Source organism: Cinclus cinclus, chromosome 9 (genome assembly GCF_963662255.1).
Source record: "Cinclus cinclus chromosome 9, bCinCin1.1, whole genome shotgun sequence".
NCBI lineage: Eukaryota > Metazoa > Chordata > Aves > Passeriformes > Cinclidae > Cinclus > Cinclus cinclus.
The window spans coordinates 6,296,901-6,316,874 of record NC_085054.1 but is presented as its reverse complement, the minus strand read 5'-3'; the positions used below and the strand labels follow the sequence as shown (position 1 = coordinate 6,316,874).

General features: G+C 36.6%; 2 protein-coding genes across 3 annotated transcripts in view; both read right to left on the bottom strand.

The window, feature by feature from the left end:
- TTN (titin) overlaps positions 1-5,013 on the bottom strand; it is a 237,732-nt gene extending 232,719 nt beyond the window's left edge. The window contains exons 1-2 of the mRNA XM_062498574.1: positions 4,923-5,013; positions 510-713 (exon numbers count right to left, since the gene is read on the bottom strand). Of these exons, the coding sequence (XP_062354558.1) occupies positions 510-713; positions 4,923-5,013 (295 nt within the window). The remainder of the gene's footprint in view (positions 1-509; positions 714-4,922) is intronic.
- Positions 5,014-13,750: 8,737 nt separating this feature from the next.
- The window catches only part of CCDC141 (coiled-coil domain containing 141), a 57,503-nt gene continuing 51,279 nt past the window's right edge, over positions 13,751-19,974 (bottom strand). For both annotated transcript variants that reach the window (XM_062498407.1, XM_062498408.1), the window contains 4 exons: positions 15,360-15,514; positions 15,132-15,261; positions 14,874-15,038; positions 13,751-13,806 (listed from right to left, as the gene is read on the bottom strand). In XM_062498407.1, the coding sequence (XP_062354391.1) occupies positions 13,751-13,806; positions 14,874-15,038; positions 15,132-15,261; positions 15,360-15,514 (506 nt within the window). The remainder of the gene's footprint in view (positions 13,807-14,873; positions 15,039-15,131; positions 15,262-15,359; positions 15,515-19,974) is intronic.

The window sequence follows — 19,974 nt, the reverse complement described above, 5'->3', positions numbered from 1 at the left end:
CTGAAACATTCAAAATATTATTTTTTATTACAGCTATGATTGCAAATATTTCTAGAATTACAGATACATTGTTTGTAACCATAGACATTGAGCACAGACTCTTGGTATGGCCCTTTATGTGACTTAGTCTGTTAAATATCATTGATACTGTTAGATATCATCAGTGGCTCCATCCTGCAGAACTTCACCCTTTCTTTTATGGGCAATTTCAATGTAGCCAGTATGAGAGACCATAAGGAGCTACATGTATAAGGGCTGAGCCAGGAGCATGTAATCATGAATAAGAGTTTGCAAGATCATGATTATACAGTTAAAATGTAAAGGACACTGTTAGACATAGTGGTGAGAGCACATGCTGAGTTCTAGACTGCTTTAGGTAAACGGATGCTGCTTGCTATTTTTTTGCTGATCATGTACTTGAAATCTGAACTATTTCATTATGTGTTACTCTTCCATCACTCCCTCCCACTGCTAGCAGGCAGAGGTGCCTCTCTTTGGCTGCTCTGTACCTGTGACAAGCAGCTCAGCAGTACTAGTTGCTTGCCCAGATCCATTGGTGGCTTGCACAGTGTATCTCCCGCTGTTGGCTTCTGTCACGGTGGGGATCACCAGTCTAGCGCGGCCATCACTAAACGAGATCTGCACACCGGGCAGAGTTGCAGCAGAGAGAACCTGGCCATCCCGATACCAGTTCACCTCAGGAACTGGGAAACCTGCAGAAAAAGGAAGACAAGTGGAGATTAAGACATTATGAAATGCCAGACATAATGCACGCTCATGTGTACACAGTTACAGTGGAGCACAATGCCATAGGCACAGATATATGTGGCACAGTGACAAAGGAATTTTTTTTCAGAAAAGGTCTCTAAAATGTGCAGAGCGATAAGGCAGCTGCACTGGCTCCTATGTTTAGTAAATCACTTGAATAATGAGAGGACTGTAGTGTTTAGCAATCTTATTAAGCAATAGAAGTTCATCAAAATCATGAGAATGCTGAAATAATTAATGTGAGGTGCTTTTAAAATGTATTTGTTAGTATCTAAGTAGGATTGCTTATTGCTAGCGTATTTATGCAGTCCAATAGCTGAGATAACCTAAAGACCAGTACTTCCAACCAAATGAAGCATATGTTCTAACACTAATATGGCTTTAGAAAATGAAGTGAAAGAAAAAGTGACTGCTGTAGACATTATAATCAAATGCTAGCAAAGTTTTGGGGTTTTTAATTTCTTTTTCTGGATTTATTTTTTTTTTTTAGTTTGATCAACAGCAGTCATCAATCAACTGTTTGAATGAATGAATCAACCGTTGTTCAAATATGTTATTTTTTTGTCAGGGCCATGAGCAAGACTTTGGATCAGAAAAATTTAAATTATACCAACATCTGATTTTTTGGTTTTAAATGGTGATTTTAGATTCCCTGCAGAAATTCTCTTCTCAGTGTTCTACTCAGCCAAATTTATTGACCAACTTAAATCCATTCGATGAACAAGCAAAATTCTTATTTGAACCACATAAGAAGAATGGGTAACTTAAGGAGATGGCTCCAGCTCAAAGTCTTCTTGTAATCCTAGAAAACAATTTCTTTCTAATTAAAATGCTTGCAAATTCACTTCATGTATATCTCCACTCAACCCCAATCACCAGTTGCACTGCTTGGGAGGTCAGGAATGGGATCTGAGACTGCATTTACAGATTAATTTTTTTTTCCAGTTCTATTGTCTGTGGTTTGGAAAACCCCAGGTGCACAGAATTCTGCTTCCTTTCTAGAGTATCCTTCTTATAAACTGAATAAATTATTGGGGAATTTAATGTGCCAGGAAAATGACTGTATGAGACTAAAATGAAGGAGAAATTGACATGCAGATTGAAGTTTTCACTGGTTGACCGCAGTCCCATCAAACTTGGTTAGGAAAGTTTAAAATCTTACAGTAAAGCACTGATATTTAACCTTATTCGCAGTAAAGCACTGATAGCTAGAGAAACGTAAAGCAAACTCACACACAAAGAGAAAGAGAATGCGGATAGTTTTAGGTAGGATTCGAAATCAAAATGGTAAAAGTACATTTAAGCATTGTTAATTTCACAAATGGAAGTTATCAAATAGTCCTGATGGGATGGTGTAATTCAAATTTGTGCTACTGATGTAGGGCAACTTGGGCATTATCATGATAAACTTAGAGTATACAGCAGACCCCAGTGATTTTATTCAGAGCTATGTGTCTTCAGTATTTGTGAAAATGAGTTTAAAGATGTTTTATGCTAGGCAGCCCTCCAAAACATGTCCTCAACAGTGAATTTCTTGAAGCATTTTCAAAAGTTCTATTTTCTTGCAGTGGTATTATATGATTATTAGCAAAAATGGGAGTTTCTGTGGCAGGTTGAAAAATGCCTGCACTTTCAAAATGGAGTCTGTTTTTATGTCTCAAACTGCTATGTACAAGGGATCCAAAGCTAGAAGCCATTTTAGAAATCTGAGCCCAAGTTTATATTAAAAACCCAACTCCACAAATTTACTAGCACTCTGCTAGTCCCAGGTTCCAGAGCTAAGTAAGATCTACCTCAGATTATAGATATATGTGCCTGTTCTATATGGAGTAAGGGTTTACTTCTACATGTCCCAAATACACTATGATTTGACTGTTCATTATTTGGACAATATTTTTTATTTTTAAAACTCTCCTTGAGGTTCTTTGATTTTAATGGCAAAAAAGAAGAAAATTTACCTGAAGTGCCACAAACTCAGCACTTAAGTAATAGAATTCAATAAGATTCTCCTGGCAATGATGTGAGAGGGACTGCAAACTTGTGTATATATGTGTGCTGCTTTCAAAAAATCACTATTTCACTAATTTCACTATTTAAAAGGCTGTCTTGCACTGGGTAATACCTGAAAATATCCATTCAAAAAAAGATAAGCAGTGAACAGGTTAATTCTTTATGAAAAAATTCAAGTTTGATCAGTTCTGTGGAGACATGAGCTTGGCACATTTCTAGTGCCAGCAACACTTCTGACTTTCTTGTCTCATGACTCCTCAGTCACTGGTGACCCAGTAGGGCTCCTCCTGTGATACTGCCCTGGCTGCTCTGGCATTTGCTGCTTTTAATGACAGGGTTTGTGTGTTCTGTGCTTTCTGTTACATGCTGGGTATATTTGTCTGATATCAACCTTTTGTAATGGGACACTTAATTCACAGTTTAATGCAGCACCACAATTCATTTGTTCCAGCTTACACATGGCAAAATTGCATCTCAGATGGTTGCTAAGCTCTTCTTGATAGCCTTAGATTAACTGAGCCCTTCACATTTGAGCTGTAGCTCTGTATCAATACTTGACTTGTGTTGTTAGAGATAGAGAAAAATTCTGATTTTTAAATGCACAATAATTCATGACATATAGAAAGGGCAGATATTTCAGCAGGATAAAGCTGTGTAGTCCTTTATTTATGCAATTAGTTGCAATATTAAATCCTTCCCTGTTTTTTATGGTATAGAAAAACTAAATGCCAAGCCACAATCAGATCTTTCAAACCTGGAGGATGTTTTTAGGGCAGGAAAGATAGTCCCGAATCTCACAAAGTGAAAAAATACTTAACAAGAGGTTGACTCACAAGATATTTGAGACTAACATACAGACATGGCATATGCTATTAGGAATACTGCTGTATCTTCACTTAGTAAGAAATCAAATTCCCCTCCCAAGTACTCCATAATATCAAACAAATGAAATTAGCCAAAATCACACACTGAATAATAATATTATCATCCTAATTTTTCTTATGGTATTTTTAGGCATTCATAGAAAGCATTGTAAAAGCAGAAATAATTTTCACAGAAAATTTAGAGTGTAGAAGCAAGAAGAGATAATTAGGGCAATTAACTGAAGAATATGGGGCAAATAATGGAAAATAGTATGAAAAAATGTCAGAGATGGAGACTGCAGGACATGTTCAAACACCTTGTGCGAGTCAGTGTTATGCAAAGGGGACCAAGGGATGAAATACATGGACCATAGATGTCAGAGATCTTTATATTTGCACAGATCATGTGTTTGCACCTGTCACAGAGCATCTGAGTAGCGCTTTATGGCATGTGGATCATCACATTGCTGATGCCTGTAAGACAATATAATTCCACCAGCAGGAACACATGCCACTTCTCCTTAGTCACCACTGAGGTCAGGGACACTCCTAGAACAGGGTGTTGGGTCTCTGGTAATGCTGTCCCAGGGGTTTGCATGGCATTCTGCACAAGGCAGGGTGTTTGAGTCGTATGTAGGCTGGAGAAATCAAGCATCCTTTAGATTATGTGGGACCTTTAAATTGCATAGGCATCCTTTAAATTACGTGGTATCTTTAAATTGCATAGGCAACCTAAATGGTATTAATCCTGCCTTGTGCTACCATCATGTAAATTATATTAATCCAGCCTTGTACCACCATACACATCTATTATTTAGCATACTAGGGTTTTCTACCCTCTTCAGTGGCCAGTTGGGCCTAGATTTTGTGCTTTTAATCCCCCTCCTAGAACTCTGGAATTAAGTAAATTTAAGGACATGGAAAGTAGAAATACAGCTTAGCTAGAGTAAAGGTTAATGACAGGTCTTTGAAAAACTAACATAAACCCTGCTTTTTGCACCCTGACTTATGGTTCTGACCAGTCATTGTCAAAAAAGATGATACATGAAATATCATGAAGTGCCCTTATTAGTACATTATGTATTTTTATGCTTATACATTTAAGGGTGCTGTTCAGGACTGTATGATATGGGTATACATCCATATTTCAGCACTCACCTTTACCCATTCATACCAGATTATGATCTATGAAAGGTGTTGTCATTTTTCTTAGCATAAACAGTAGAAAACAAATTAGTGATAAACAATAAGAAATCTTGGAAGAGTGAATGAAAACCTTACCACTAATATGAGCCTCAAAGGTTGCGGCACTACCCTCCAGTGCCACAACACTTTGTAATGGCTGTGTAAATGTTGGTGCTTTCGTCGTCATCTTTACAGGCACTCTGCAAGCAAAAAAAACCCCCCGTAATTAGATATCAATGGTGAAAACGTAATTATATTCGCACACTTCTTGCAAGATTTTAAGAATATTTGTAATTAATCTCTGAACAATCTTCTCTTCTCAGTCTTAAATCAGAACAATGTGGTGAAATGAAAAGATTGTGGATTTTGATAAAGTTGTATACCAAATTTCTCTTGGAGCATGCTTGGCTGAATTGGATAGGAAACCATTACATTTAGTGGAGCTGTGCTTTGGCATTGCAAGTATGCAGCAGGAGACAAAATTCTGCTTGTCTCACTGGGTGACCTTCCACAGGTCATTCAGGCTGCCTCTCTTTGTCTATTAACTTTTTTATCTGCCAGGAAAAAAAAATTTCTCTGTGTATTTTTTTTTAAATTTTACTGGTGTAAAATATTTGCATTCTGCAATGACAAGACAACCAGGTCACTCAGAAGCAATTGAAAGAAATGTGATCTACAATTAATTTAGCTTAATAGTGCAAATAATGCATTATTAATAAATTAATAATAAATAATAATATTGATTAATGTGGCATTTACAGTGCCAAAAATGCTAAGAGACTCTATTTTAAAAGCACTCTGTAAGTAGTGAACAATTTCACTTTACAGAAGCATATTGTCATGAAAGATGTAGATAAAATTCTCCTCTTTCTTAGAGAGTATCTCAGTGGAATTTTGAATATGGGAAAACAGCCACCTTCGAAATGTGAGCTAGGATATAAAGTAGCCACTGACACTGATGGCTTGAACAACTGCAAAGCCATGTGAAATCTGAAAGAAAGTTTGCTTTCTCTTGCTATGCCACAAGATCCTACTTTGAAATAATACACTGGCACAAGAAAAGCTTGTGTGTTGATATTTTATATTTTCAGGATCTATTTATCTACTGATGTTGAATTGTACAGTTTTTAAAAAGTATCTGTTATCTTAATATTACCACACATCCATTAAAAGTTACATTTTTTTCTCATTAAAAAATCCCCTGAGAGCATATCTGGTCTCAACAAACAGTGGTTAGCCTGACAATATTACAAGCCAATCTTACTCACATATTTACTTCCATTTACTTTGGCTTTTGTGCCTGATTTTGTGACAGTCCCAAGCTTAAATTAAAAATGAGAAAGTGAAGTTTCTTTCACTATGAGTCAGCCAAACTTATACTACCTCTCACAGGGGGGGGGAATTCTTCATTACACGGGTTCTTTCATAGAAATCAGACCTGATGAACGCATGCAATAAGAGCATAAGGGCAGAACTGGATATTCTATTGGGATTTTCAGGTTCAGTTATGACTATGCTTTGAAGCTCAGAAAAAAAAAATGGAAATAACTTTACAATACAATTAAACATTATGAAAGTTCATATATACATCTAGTTTCCAGAAGAGATGAGAAATAACTTAATTAAGAAGAATTTCCATTGAGTTCCCACAAAGTTTCTGTATTTCATTGTCCAAGCAAACTCTGGGTGATGAAGATCTGATCTTATAAGGCTTCTTGTATAATTAGAATTGAAAGTATGCATCTAAAATGTCATGTTCCAGAAATAACCTTCTCAGCCATGAATGACAGCAGACAAGTGTTCCAGAGCTGCTGTGTAAGTGATACCTTAGCAGTTGTTTCCCTTAAAAAGTCATCAGCGCTTAGCTGATACCATGTGCATTTTATCAGAGCTATTCTTGGAGCTTCTCAGTTTATCTCTCACCAGCATAACCTTGAACACTCCCAACAGAAAGGAGTTTTTAAGTTAAGCACATGTTTCCATGCACTTTTAGAATCTTAATTTATGTAGTCTTTAGCAATAAAATGCACTGGAAAAAAATACTTTTTGCTGAGAGTTATCAAAGCCTACTCCAGAAATTAAGGATATAACCTTGACAGAGAATTTAAGTGTTTCATGTCCATACCCTGAAATCTATAACCCCCTGTGAGAAAACTTATAAATTATAGATTGTATCAGAATTATTAATGACTGATAAAACACTTATTACACCAGCAGAAACATGCTACTAACCTGATCTCTCAAAGTGCCTGCAAGGGTGGGCTAAGCCCAACGAAATCTTCTTGAACGACGTCCTTATCCAGAGTAAGATTTTTTTAGACAATCCCAGCATGAGAATTGAAGAGCCTCTAATCATAAAAACAAAACTACACAGTCTTGACAGTGTAGTTTTGTTTTTTTGCAATCCCTACACCCGAGGCGAGGCGGGGAATGCACGACTGCTCAGAAGTGCTAACATAGTTGTTTGACTTTATATACCCCAGCTCCGCTGTCAGGTCTGCCTCATCATGTCAGTGCCAGTTCTGATTGGTTTCCCAAAAGAAAGTGTCTTGTGAGAGGGGATCCACTCTCTGTAACCGTACACCGCCTGTTGGTTTTGATTGACAATGCTAATTCTGGAGGCACAAAAGGGATTCACTGAGGAAACCTCAGCCCTTCCAAAGCTTTTGATTTATAATTCAGTTTAGTTTACCAAGTGAGGTTTACATTGCAAATTTCCTAAATCATAATCACAAGACAAAGAAATCAATAAAAAGCATTTTTGGAGAGCATAAGGACAAGTCCAAAGTCATCATATCAGTGAGATTCTTCTGACTTTCTTGCATTATAAAACATCCAAGAAGCCACACCAAATGCATATGTCAATCACCAGACTAAATAAGTAAGCTGAGCTCAGACAAGTGGCTGCACACTATTGGAATACACTGTTTAAACTCTTTTTTTTTTTCTGTCACTTTGAATTCTAAAATTGTGTTTGGTGATATACAGGGTTGTTTTTGTTTCATTTGCAGTTTTTCTGTTGTATGTTCCAAGCAGTTAACCAGAACAAACAGTAGCATACAAGGCGCAGAAACACAAATTTTGTGAAAGCAAATTGACACAGACAAAAACCGTCATTTTTAAGAAAGAAGGTTTTAAGTCTAACAGCTTTTTTCGAGACCTGTGTAGGCCTTGTGCAGAGCTCAGACCATGGAACAGTGTGCTGGTTTGTGACCTTCCACTAGCCCAGCTTTGCCACTACACAGCTAATTGTGCTTTAGAGTGGTTGCTTCTGAGACAGACATCAGAGTTAGAAGGCTCCTCTTGTTTATGGCTGGAATGGGAGGTGTTTTACCACACCACATCATCTGCCTGTTTCTATTCCTGCCTATCTAGAAAACTCTTTAAGCACATAACTAGCACATAAGACTACTTAAAATTGCTTGCTTAAAATCAAGCATGTGCTTAGCTGGTTTGGGGAAAGGAGGACTTCAGTCTGCAGTTACCAAGTTCCACATAGAAAAGGATCTCCCTGAGAACTCCCAGATAAGTAAATACTGGTTGGAGTTTTGTGCTATCAGCTGCACTTGTGTGTGAAAACAACCTGAAGCCTCTCCAGCAAGAGAGGCAGAAAATGCCAAGGAGAGACAGAGAGTTTCACTGCTGTGATTCCTGCAAGGGAGTCTTAACGTTATAGTTTGCAGATCTGAAAGAAATAAGAAATGACATATTGCCACGATTTCATAAAAACACTTCACAAATTTGATCTGTCCTTTAGTTTATCCATCCCATGAGGTGGCAGCTTCGTGGCTGCTCTTGGCATGCAGCAGTATCAACAGCAACACAAGCTGGAGGAACAGTCTCTGCACTGGCACTACCTGAACTCTCACAGCACCTCCAAGTATGACAGCTCATTTCTAATTTCCTGGTGCAAATGGATTTCAGAGAGCCTAATCACTCTGTACAAGACTTAATAGGGCAAATGCAACCCTATGCAATGAGGGGGAGCTCAAGCTAGCTTGGACTGAAAGACGTAAAATGTCCCAAGAAATTCGTGTAAAGGGTATAAAATTTCCATTCCTAAACAGAGGCCTGCTAAATTAACAGACAGTTGTTTTTCTCTGTAGTTAAACAAATAAAAAAAACTTGAAGAAAAACACAGGCTAGTATTTGCAAACTTAAAAAATGCAGCCAGCTTAATGATGATGTCTAAATCAGATAAAAAATTTAAAATGTATGACCTTATGATAGTTTTTAAATGACAGAAATATAAAACCTGTCACTTCTGAAGTTTTGAGATGGTCAGAATTTCATGTTTCTATTTCCATCAAGTTGACAATGACTGAAAACCATAATAGTTACAAGGGAAGAAATTTCCCACATTCAAATACAGATATATTGTATTTTAAAAATAATTTCTTTCCTTTTTTTTAACTTTTACATTTGCTTTTAATCATCTGCTACCATTTCAATGGAAGTCTGTACCTTCTCACTTTTTTAGTTTAAATACAGAAATGAAATTTCATAACAGTGGAATATTTATCTCATATCCTCAATGAAATATTAATTATTTATCCCACATGCCTCCTGTCACATTGATAGCACATAATTTCTCCATGTTTAACGTCACACAGTGTAGCCACAAGAAAAATTAGAAGGATAACTTCAGTGTTATTGTGCAGCTAAGACACTGCTGGCAAAAATGACATTATTTCTTGCTCCAGCATCAAACAAAAATCAGATCCAGATAATGAAAAAGACTTCTTTTTTGTCAGGAAGACATTTAAATGCGGGATAGTAATGAAGATTTCAACATCTGCTTCAGTCTGCTACTGAAGTATAAACTCTGTACTGCCAATGTTGAGCACATGTAGCACATTGCAGGCCAAGCCACATTTGAAGAGTGGCAGGTGATATTCAACACAGTGTAACATTGTGGTGTGGACACCTGCAACCTGTTCGTGTGAATCACTTTGATTAATAGTAATAATCCTAATGACTTGATCAGTGGAGCTGCTTTAATAGGCCTACATGAAGATGCCTTGAAAGCTGAAGATGCTAGTCAGAAGTTAAAGACAAAGTTCATTTTTTTCCTTGAACACTTAAAAATTCAAAGTGCCACCTAAACAAGCTTTCACTGTGCTTTTTTTGAGAGGAATTTCCTAATACATCTCTTTAAAATTCACAATTTTTACTTTTGTTCATTACTCTGCAGTAGCTGCACAGCCAATGCCACATAAATCCTGTTTCTTTCCTGGTCCCTTAATCTATCTACAAATGCCAATTTACAAACTGTGTAAAAAGGATCAGTACCTTTCCCATTCCCATCTCTCCTTCCATTTTTGCTGTCTCCCTTATTTCTTACTTCCATTCATTCCTACACAATAACTACTATATCTCCTTTCATTTACTGTTTTCATTTTGCTCTCTCCTTCAACTACGTGAACCAAGGGAGTCATGAAATAAAGCTTCACATAAAACTTCTCACTGTAAAAATGCTGTCCTATGTCCTTATAGAACCAACAAAACAGAACCCAGAGTATATTTATATATAATATTCTAGTTGAATTTCCAGTTGTCCAAGTATACTTTAGAAAAGCTTTCCTTTCTCCCACCCACTTTCCTTAAACTCATAAATAACTAAAAAATTCTAAACTATTAAACCACTAAATCATGACTTAAAATCAAATCACATTTCCACCACCCTTATCAACTTCTCTTTCCCTGCTAATACTACAAACACTACTTTATAACAAAAACTTTAGAACCTTAAATGCAGGTTATAAATTGAGTTATATGTACAAGAATATCCACGTTTGTCTGCTGCAGCTGGCTTTTGAAAGGCTGCTGCCTTTTCAGGTGCTTATGATTCTTATCTGAGCCACTGTAATTGAATATGCAAGATACATCAACATTTTTCAATGCAGACTAAAACCTGCTTGCAAAAAATTGTTACTGAAGAAGGCACTGTCAGCTGCTTACAAAGTAGAAAAGAAAACTAAAGCACCAAGTGAGGTTAGAAATTACCTGTTTCATATGGGGAAAACTTTCTGGAAACCACACTACCAGGGTTCCTAGTCACTAACTTCATGTTGATAGGTGTCACTTTTATCATCTCCTTCAAAATACCTAAGGTGAAGATTTACAGATCCCACTTGTGACAAGTTTTCCTTGTATATTATTTCTTTATGTATCATCCTCACGCATTTATGTATGTGGAACAAGGAAGAAAGAAAAACATTTACCTTCTCAGCACTTCAGAGAGCAGGCCCTACTAAAAAATCCTTGCCCCCTGAGTAAAGAGTATACCTAAGTGATCCATTTCCTTCCACAAAACAGTAATTAACATCATTGTGCTGGGGACAAGTTTTATCTAACACTGAGACAGTCCTTAACATTACATATATATATATATATATATATATATATATATATATATATATATATACACAATATATATAACATGTATATATATAAAATCAGTTTTGAAAACCTTTTAATAAATCTATGGACAACTATGAATGTTGTAAAATAAAAAGAAACAAACACACCATTTTTCATAATGGATCCATTCTCTGGGAAGTCTTGGAGCAGTATCTGTGTTACTTATTGGCAAAAGAAGGTTGATAGATTTTTATTTATTTATAAACATCACTTTCTACTATTTTGTAAGAAAACAGATACACAGAACAGATACACAGATTTCTGGTTTGCCCCATGTATTATTTAAAGAAAGATTTACACTTATTTTTCCTGAGTTATGTTTTGTGAATCAAGAGGAAAAAACCCTCAAATATTCAATTTTTTCTCATAGTCTAACAATTGAGGGAAAGCAAAATGAACCCAATACTTTAAATTTGATGAGCATCCAAGATCAGCAAGTACTGAATTCTACACTTTCATTTTCACAGAATGAATTTATAAATAGGAAATCATATAGGCCATACTAAAAGGTTCCAGCTGAGAAAAGAACATTAATTTTAGGGAGTTTATGATTTGGGGGGAGGAAGGGGATGGACATCTGATATGTACTTTTTCAGTCCTCTGTGAGCACACCTAGAAACACTGCATTTTCTGTGACATCTCTGAGTCTAAATAACACCTGCAAACGAGGGGCTTAGTTGGGAAAGGCGATTGCATAGGATCCGTAAGATGTTTGACAGTTGTCTTCATTCCATTTTGGAAAAATCTGTGAGAGATACAGGGTATATATGCAGAGCAAGTGCCTCAGTCTGCAGCTACTATATTTACGTGCACATATACATAACCTTGTGACTCTTCTGTGGGCAGGGTGCCACTGACTTTTCCATAACGTCAAGCAAGTGATTTATGTGATCAGGTGAAGACATGTACATGATATTTTTTTCCCAGCTCATTTCCTCTCTGTGCCTGTACTTCAACTTGGAAATAAATTTAAGTTTCTGCTATCCAGCCTGCAACTTGATGGAGAAAAACGTCTAATGTTTTAATATTACTATTTAAGCAATTTTTAAATATGCTATTTCGGCGCCAATTTTGCACAGATGACAACTACTTGGATGAAGCACAAAAATGCTGCCCTGCTTCAATACCTATCTGCTCCTTGTGAGAAGTGTGATTGCATTTCAGTGGTATGCAAAACCACAGTAGGTCTAATCAATGGGCATATACTGAATGACAGAATCTTGGAGGACAGGGAATTGCACAGTGCGCGTGGAATCCGTGTGTATCTGTGGTGTTTGGCCAAGCCATTGAGAGTGCACTGAAGCTGAAGTCTGAGAAGTGTAAATTATTTCACAAAATTTTCAGAGGTAGGACTTTGAAAATATGAAGCAGATGGATCAAGCTCAAGAACTGTTATCTGCAAGGGTGACTGTTCTGCTTGCTGTTGTGGCAGCCAAACAACCATCCAAAATGGACCTTTTCCTATGCTGCAAATTGATCACACTACAAAAGTCTTGTCTTTCCCTACACAAAGCTTTGCAATAAATTGAAAAACACACCTAAACTCTGAATTCAAGAGATGGAGACAACGATTCATCCTGCTAATGACTGGCCTACAATCCAAAAGATTCAATTCCAGTTGGGGTTTTTTTTAATACCGTGAATAGACACTGTGGTTCTTAAGGAATTCTTGTATTGAAGAATGGCTAAAATAAAAAAGTGCTTTGAAGCCTGCACTAGTAACACTTCATAGTCCACTCCTTTGAACTGCAATGGCAGGCACCAACTGGAAATGGACTGTACTGTCACACAAATCTAGCCCTGAAAGCAGAAACATTGCAGTGGAAGACTTCTTTGTTTTACTGACATAGAGAGAGACTTTCTCTTCCCCAAAGACATTCCTGCTACTAAGCAAGCACTAGACAAGGTTTGCCAATATAAGTAACCACTATTTTGGTGGCTGGCCTCCAAAAAATGTCTCAAAGTTGTTAGAATTATGTCAATTCACTCTGTATTTAATAAACTGACGTATTCTGTATTTATAAGATCATTTTGTTTTAAATCGTAATTGTCTATATTAGCTAGTAGGAAAATCTATTGATGGAATTAATACCACTGATGGAATTTGTAGAAGAATACAATCATGGGTACTAGTGAGTCACCAAGGAAATCTACAGTTTTGAAAGAGGATGTTTCTTTTCTCCATCATCACCTTCTGTTAGATTTGTCCAACAATCCAGAGCAAACCCAAAATAAGCTATAAATCACTATATAATAAATGCTGTACACAGGTGAATTTTAATAAGGATTTCTTTGTAAAGAAACAAAATACAAATTGGAATCTAGATATATATTGGATAGCACCCAAAATTCATCTGCTCCTCACCCATGGTCAATATCTACCAGTGGACACAGCAAACAACACAAACATGCTCAGGAATCAGGCAGCTTGAAGTTCAGTCCATCTTCTGTTCCACTGCATCACGCAGAAGAATAGGACCATGTCTCAAGTTGTTAATCTCTTATGGCCTCTCAAGTTCAAGATGCATTCCTTGAAACCAGAGCTTCTCTTTAAACCCGTTTTTAAAAGATCATTTAATGTTGCCCATATTTTTAATGGCGGCATAGACAGTTCTTTGTGGTCTTGTGAAAATAAAAGATTGGAGATTAAACGGACTGATTACAGAGAGAACATAAAATATTCTAAATGTCTTCTTACTGACCACAAGACACTTTAGCTATAAACAACAGAAGAAAAAATAATTGGGATAAATCTAACCTTTCTACATGTTTTAGTCATGCTGAATTCTCTATTTGACTTAAGTGAAATTATGATGATTTTGCATGTCATTTTTTACTTAGGAATATCTGCCATATAGCAGCAATATGGAATAGAGCCCTGAACAAAATATGTGGGATCAGTTCTTCATCAGCTGGCTATGAGGTGTGCAGGCAGGTCAGACAATAAGGACAAAGCTTTTAAATCAACACATGCAAAAACTTTCCTTTATGTTTACATGTTGCACTACATCTAGATAGACAAACCTCAGAAATTTAAAGGCAAAAATACTCTTTTTTTATCAGAGCCTAAATTCATCCTGTGCTAAAAGTCACAGGGATTAGTGACTTCATGTATCCCATTTCTTTAATATGAAATTGCACAGTTGGAAATATTGTTATCTTTAATCGCTTAATCAACAACGACAGTTCCTGTCTTATTAGGATTGCTACTTACTCTTCAGAATTATATTTGCCTAATAGAACACCTTTCTTGTATATTCTGTTCATGAAATTTCATGTCGCTCCATCAATTTGAAATTCTGGAATACTTTTTGTGTTTTAAGATCTTCAATCTTATATTAATATCTAGATTAAGATGCCTAGATCTCAAAAAAAATATTTCACTAAACATAAATACCTTGCACAGTCTCAATTTTCTAATATATTACAAGTTCTTTGAGCTAAAAATTACGTATCTTTTGATGATGAATTAAGTGAAAAAGGGAGTCACATATTATGCTCATAACATACATTGCCCTAGAATTCATAGATTAGGAAGAGTGTTTGATGTGGGCTTTGTAAATCAAAGTCCTTACAGTTGTTGCAGTAGTACAAATTGTGCCATGGATTAAGATGCATGTTACCTTACTGGAGTACATTTGGCCACTGGCCTTTCCTCTCTCTCACATGGTGTGTCCTGGGCTTGTACCAGCTCCCTTGTGGTGACATTCACCTCTTCTGAAAAGTATCCATCTTCACATTCTAGTTTAGCCTGAGTTACACTGGAAGTTTTGGGGGGTTTATTTTTCTCTGAAACAAAACATGTACATTAGTGGAAACAAGTTGCTCATGTAATAAGGCAAGAGGGTGCCAAAAAGGCATGCAGCTGGCAGGATGAATCACCTATCACTGTCACAAAAGCAGAACAATGTGCCTTTCCAATTTCATTGCTGGCAACACAGATATATTTCCCAGTATCAGCAAGGACTACATTTCTTTTTAAAAGGCAATAGGTATCTCCTAATTTCTCAATCTGTAAAATGAGAGAATGCAAATAAGGGATAATTAGTAGCATAAAGCAATAAAAATTACCTTTCTCCCAAGAAAAATTTCAAGAACATTAGAACATACACTGATATCTCCAGATACCACTTGGATATCATCCTTTGTCCAGTAGACATGTGGTTTGGGCTTCCCATGTATAGTGCAATGCAGGATTAAATCTTCTCCTTCTTGCAGAATTTTATGCCCAAACTTTTGTATGAAGTTTGGCTGTTCTCCTTGTACTAAAAAAAAAAAAAAAAAAAAAAAAAAAAAAAAAAAAAAAAAAAAGAAATCAGTGTTCACTGTGTTTTAAAAGACACAATTACAGCAACTGATGAAAATAATCTGTTCTCATAAAATTCATCACATTGAAAGACAAGAGAACCTTTACTGGTGCCTGGAACTCAGGATAACTTATTTGCAAGTCAGTTAGTTGACATATATCATTTATCTATCTAACATAACATTTGCTAAAAAACATGGATAATAAGCACCCAAGAATATCATGCATCAGCATAGTGGTATTAGTTCCATGGAAGTGCTAAAGAATCATGTTGTTTGGTAAGGTATTAGGCAAGTCCGTGTGAATTATTGTTTCGGGGAAGGCAGTAGATTAATTATTCCACACAAATTTAAAGTGAAAAAGTCATGAAAGAAAATTTGATCACTTAGTGCATTTTTGTACATCACACTTTCTTCATCTCCCTCCCCCCCATTATTTTAGTTTAAAAAAAATTATTGAAAATATTTCAAAAAATTGATATTTGCAACAAATATGAAGGGCAGAATGAGGCCTCTCTACAACTTTGACTACATCATTATTTTGGCCACCATTAATACTGAGACCATGTACTACCACATCATCCAGTACAAATTTGGTTCAGATGAGGAATGGGCAAGTAATTGCCTTTCTACTGCAGTACCCAAAGCACATGAGATTGATTTTGTGCTAGCTTCATGCCAGCTGTGGAGGGACAGATGACACCTGAACCACTGCAAGGACTGATCAATACAAATTAACCCATCAAAATCGAAGAAATTTTGATCATCAGGATCAGTTTGTACTGAATAAAAGCATTGCTTTCCGTGACTTGTATTTTAATGAGCTGTAAAGGTGGATTGATTGAACCACTGTACTACCACCCGAGGTTCCACTTATATTCCACCTACGAAGCTGCACTAAAAAGAGAAGACAAGCTCAGAATTCAGACTAAGTGTTCTTGACACAGGGAATATAAAGCAGAAGACATTAACACAAGAAGAACACCCAAGGACATCCAACAATAAAAATGAACATTCTGCATCTCTATCATATAAAGAATGTGACCCTTTTAGTATAAATTGTGCCACATTTCCAAAATATTTAACTAAAGTTATCACTGGCCTTCTCTGAAATAGAAAGTTACTGAAATGTGCGTTAAATGACAGTTTGGAACTGTCATGCCACCATTACTCCACTGTTTAAGGACGAAAACCTTTTCTTTATGCTATTTTGAAACAAAAATCAGCTTATCTCACACAGGTGCCCATCAACTTCTAAACCCAAATTTATTGAGCCAAGGGCTATTTTTGCCAAGTGTGGCCTTGCTGGCATCATGAGGCAGACATTTTGGCCACTGCATTAATAAATTCACTCCTTAGGTGAGCTCTTAGTTGCAATAAGCTTTTAAGCTTAGCTGCTTTTCTATTCTTCCTATGCACTGTAGGACTGAGGTGCCAATACAAAGCAAAAGAATGAAAGTTTTGCTCTCCCATATTTGTGCTAACCTTCTGTGACCTCTGTATTAGCCAGCCAGAGCAGCCCAAACCTCTCAGTTCTTAGCTGTTGGAGGTTAGCATGTGCAAGCTGCCACCCCCATTGCATTGCATGCACCTGAAGCACAGAAATTTGCTTCACTTCAAACAAGAGAATCACGTTTGCAGCCCTGCCTACTCTTTGCAGGCATTTAGCAATAGGTCACAAGTAGAACACGATTAGCTTCTATTCCAACAGTAAACGTTAAGTGTCCTTCAGCCACTCCTTGGGATAAATTTGGCTGGATTCCATTATTTGTGCAGTTTGGAATATCTCATGAAGTCATGTTGCATCTCATACCAGAATGATTTGTACCATTAAAAAATAAAAAAAAAAATCCAAGAGAAATAGTGACAGTGATAATGATCTGACCACATCTCGACTTTATGTCATTAAGGCAGCAGAATACAAAAACTGTAATGTTCAGTTTCTAGAGAGCAAAGGGAAAAGTATGTGCAAATAAAACCATGAAGTGACAGTTCCTACAATTCTTTCAGGCAGAGGCTTGATCTCAAAAAAGTCTGCTGTAAAAGAAGATTTTATCATCTTACAGCAACCTCCAAAATAGAATGGATGGTTATATTTCATGAATGGTTTTCCGATTATATCATAACAGAAACCCAAAAGACAACTTGCTAATCACAAATTATTTCTTGGCTGGACATCCCATGATGTCCACATCCACAAAGGTTAGAAAGAACAGATCTGTTCCTCCATTGCAGGAAAAAATAACCAGGTAGCCAGTGGTACTGAAATACCACTCTTACAGCTTCAGACAATAATTTTGTCAACTATTAAATATTCCATGAGCTACCTGTAGGAACCAGTGCAGTTATGCTGCAAACTGGTGAATAAGCACAGAAAAATCATCAACCTGGAACAACGCAAAAACTGCAGGAGAAAAGTTCACCTTTGAATGTCTATTACACAGCCTTCATCCTTGCCTAGTCTCTCTCACACACAGGTGTGCAGGTCAAGCCAATTTGGTTTTAACAGCCAGTGTTTAAATTAAATTTCTTCACAGTTTTTCTTAATCTATTTACTCTAGGCATGTAATTTCCAGTCTCTGGTGTCTTGAAATGGGATATTAGCAATTTTATGAACTTCACCTGTCTTTATGAATTTAGGACAGGCAGATTCCCACCACACTGCTTAGAGACTTTGGATTTGCTCAGCATTACACTAAATCAACACTGCACTTCATTGTTTTGAGGTTTTGTCTCAGTCAAGCTCCTAACACAAACAGAAGGATTCCTTTATTAGAAATATTATGTGGGTCTCATGACCCAATTGATCTGAAATACCCAGACTCCTTGAATACCATGTGTAACCCCTTTAAAGTCTTGGCAGTCATTTTTCAAGACGGTTCTTCTGGACCACAGTTGATAATACAGACAGAGAAATGACACCTTTACACTAGAAAAGCCTCCAGAGAAAGGTGCAGAAGTAAGCATACCTTAGCAGCCAATTGAGAGCAACTCACCTTCTCCATTGCAGCTCCAGCCACATCTGCTCCAGTCTGGGTAATGACTCATCCTCCCTCTGCCTATTCACTCAAACCTGCAACCTCAGACAGGCTTCTTCTCTTGAAAAATTAAAATAACTTATTCCTTTCCCCCTCCAAATTTAGGTACCTTGTATAAACACTCCTTCACATGACTCAGTATCTTGTAGTCAGGCAATATCTTTCACCAATTTCTTAGTGTGTTTGCGTTTGGGGAAGGAGGAAGGGTGTGTAGGTTAATTATGTGCCTAATATCTACCTTGTAGGGATGGTGGGACTGTGGCTTACATCTTCTTCATAACAGAGCCATTGGGAAGATGTAAACCTTTTGGGATCCTGAAGAAAATATAGGCTCAAAACTGTGACTGCAATGAGGGGAAATCAGCGTTATAAACCAAGAACTAGAACAAAACAAAACACCCAGATATATTCCCTGCTCTTTAGTGTGGTTAAAAGGAGAAGAAAATAAAGCAGGCATAGTATAAACGATTTAAAAATCCCATGAGAGTGGGAAGCATTATGTTAATATTACTGCTGCAACAGAATGAGTGCTTTTTTCCTTCAAAGAAATGTTAGTGCATCACAAGACTACAGCACTGTCACTCCTTTTCTTCCCTTTTTTATAGATTAGCTAAACAGAACACAGCTGGAATTTTCCAGTAATTTTTTTAAGGACTCATTTGAGTCCTTAAATAAAGGGTATTTAAATCCAGACTGCCAGCACAGCAGTAAGCAATGTTGATTATGTCTTTGTTTACAAAGCAAAACATTAAAACCATGAGATTTTCAGAGTCCTGCTGTGAATCCAGTATCTCTAATCACTCTTTTTAAAATCTTGTTTCTTGCACCAATTAAAATTGTGGCTGATATCCACACACCCATTAAAAGCTGTGTGTTCCTGACTGAAAGTTGATTCAATACCACACTCACAAAATCAACTTTTATTTACCTAAAATTCACAGAAATGTTCAAATTCTCAGAGGAAAGTTTTAACAAACAAACAAACAAACAAACAAACAAAGGTATTATTATATACTTCTACAATGATTTATTAAGATCTAAATTATCTTTATTGTGAAATGGAAAATACACTGCAGGAAAACAGGTGAAATCGATACCTGAGAAAATACTTACGAATCTACATTTTTGGGAGATGACTGAACTTAGAAAGTGGTTCATTAAGGATAATACCAAGTAAATTACAACTCATTGTGTTCCCCCTTATGTTCACCACTTCCTCCTCCAGCTCCCTCTCATTGCTGTGAGGTTATATCATGAGAACTCCTTTTTCAAAGTTGTAGGAATTTTTAAAAAAGTTGCAGTCACTGGGCCAAAACACCTAACCCTCAGCAATTACACTATATATTCTTTTCACAGCATGCTACACAGTAAAAGGTTTACTT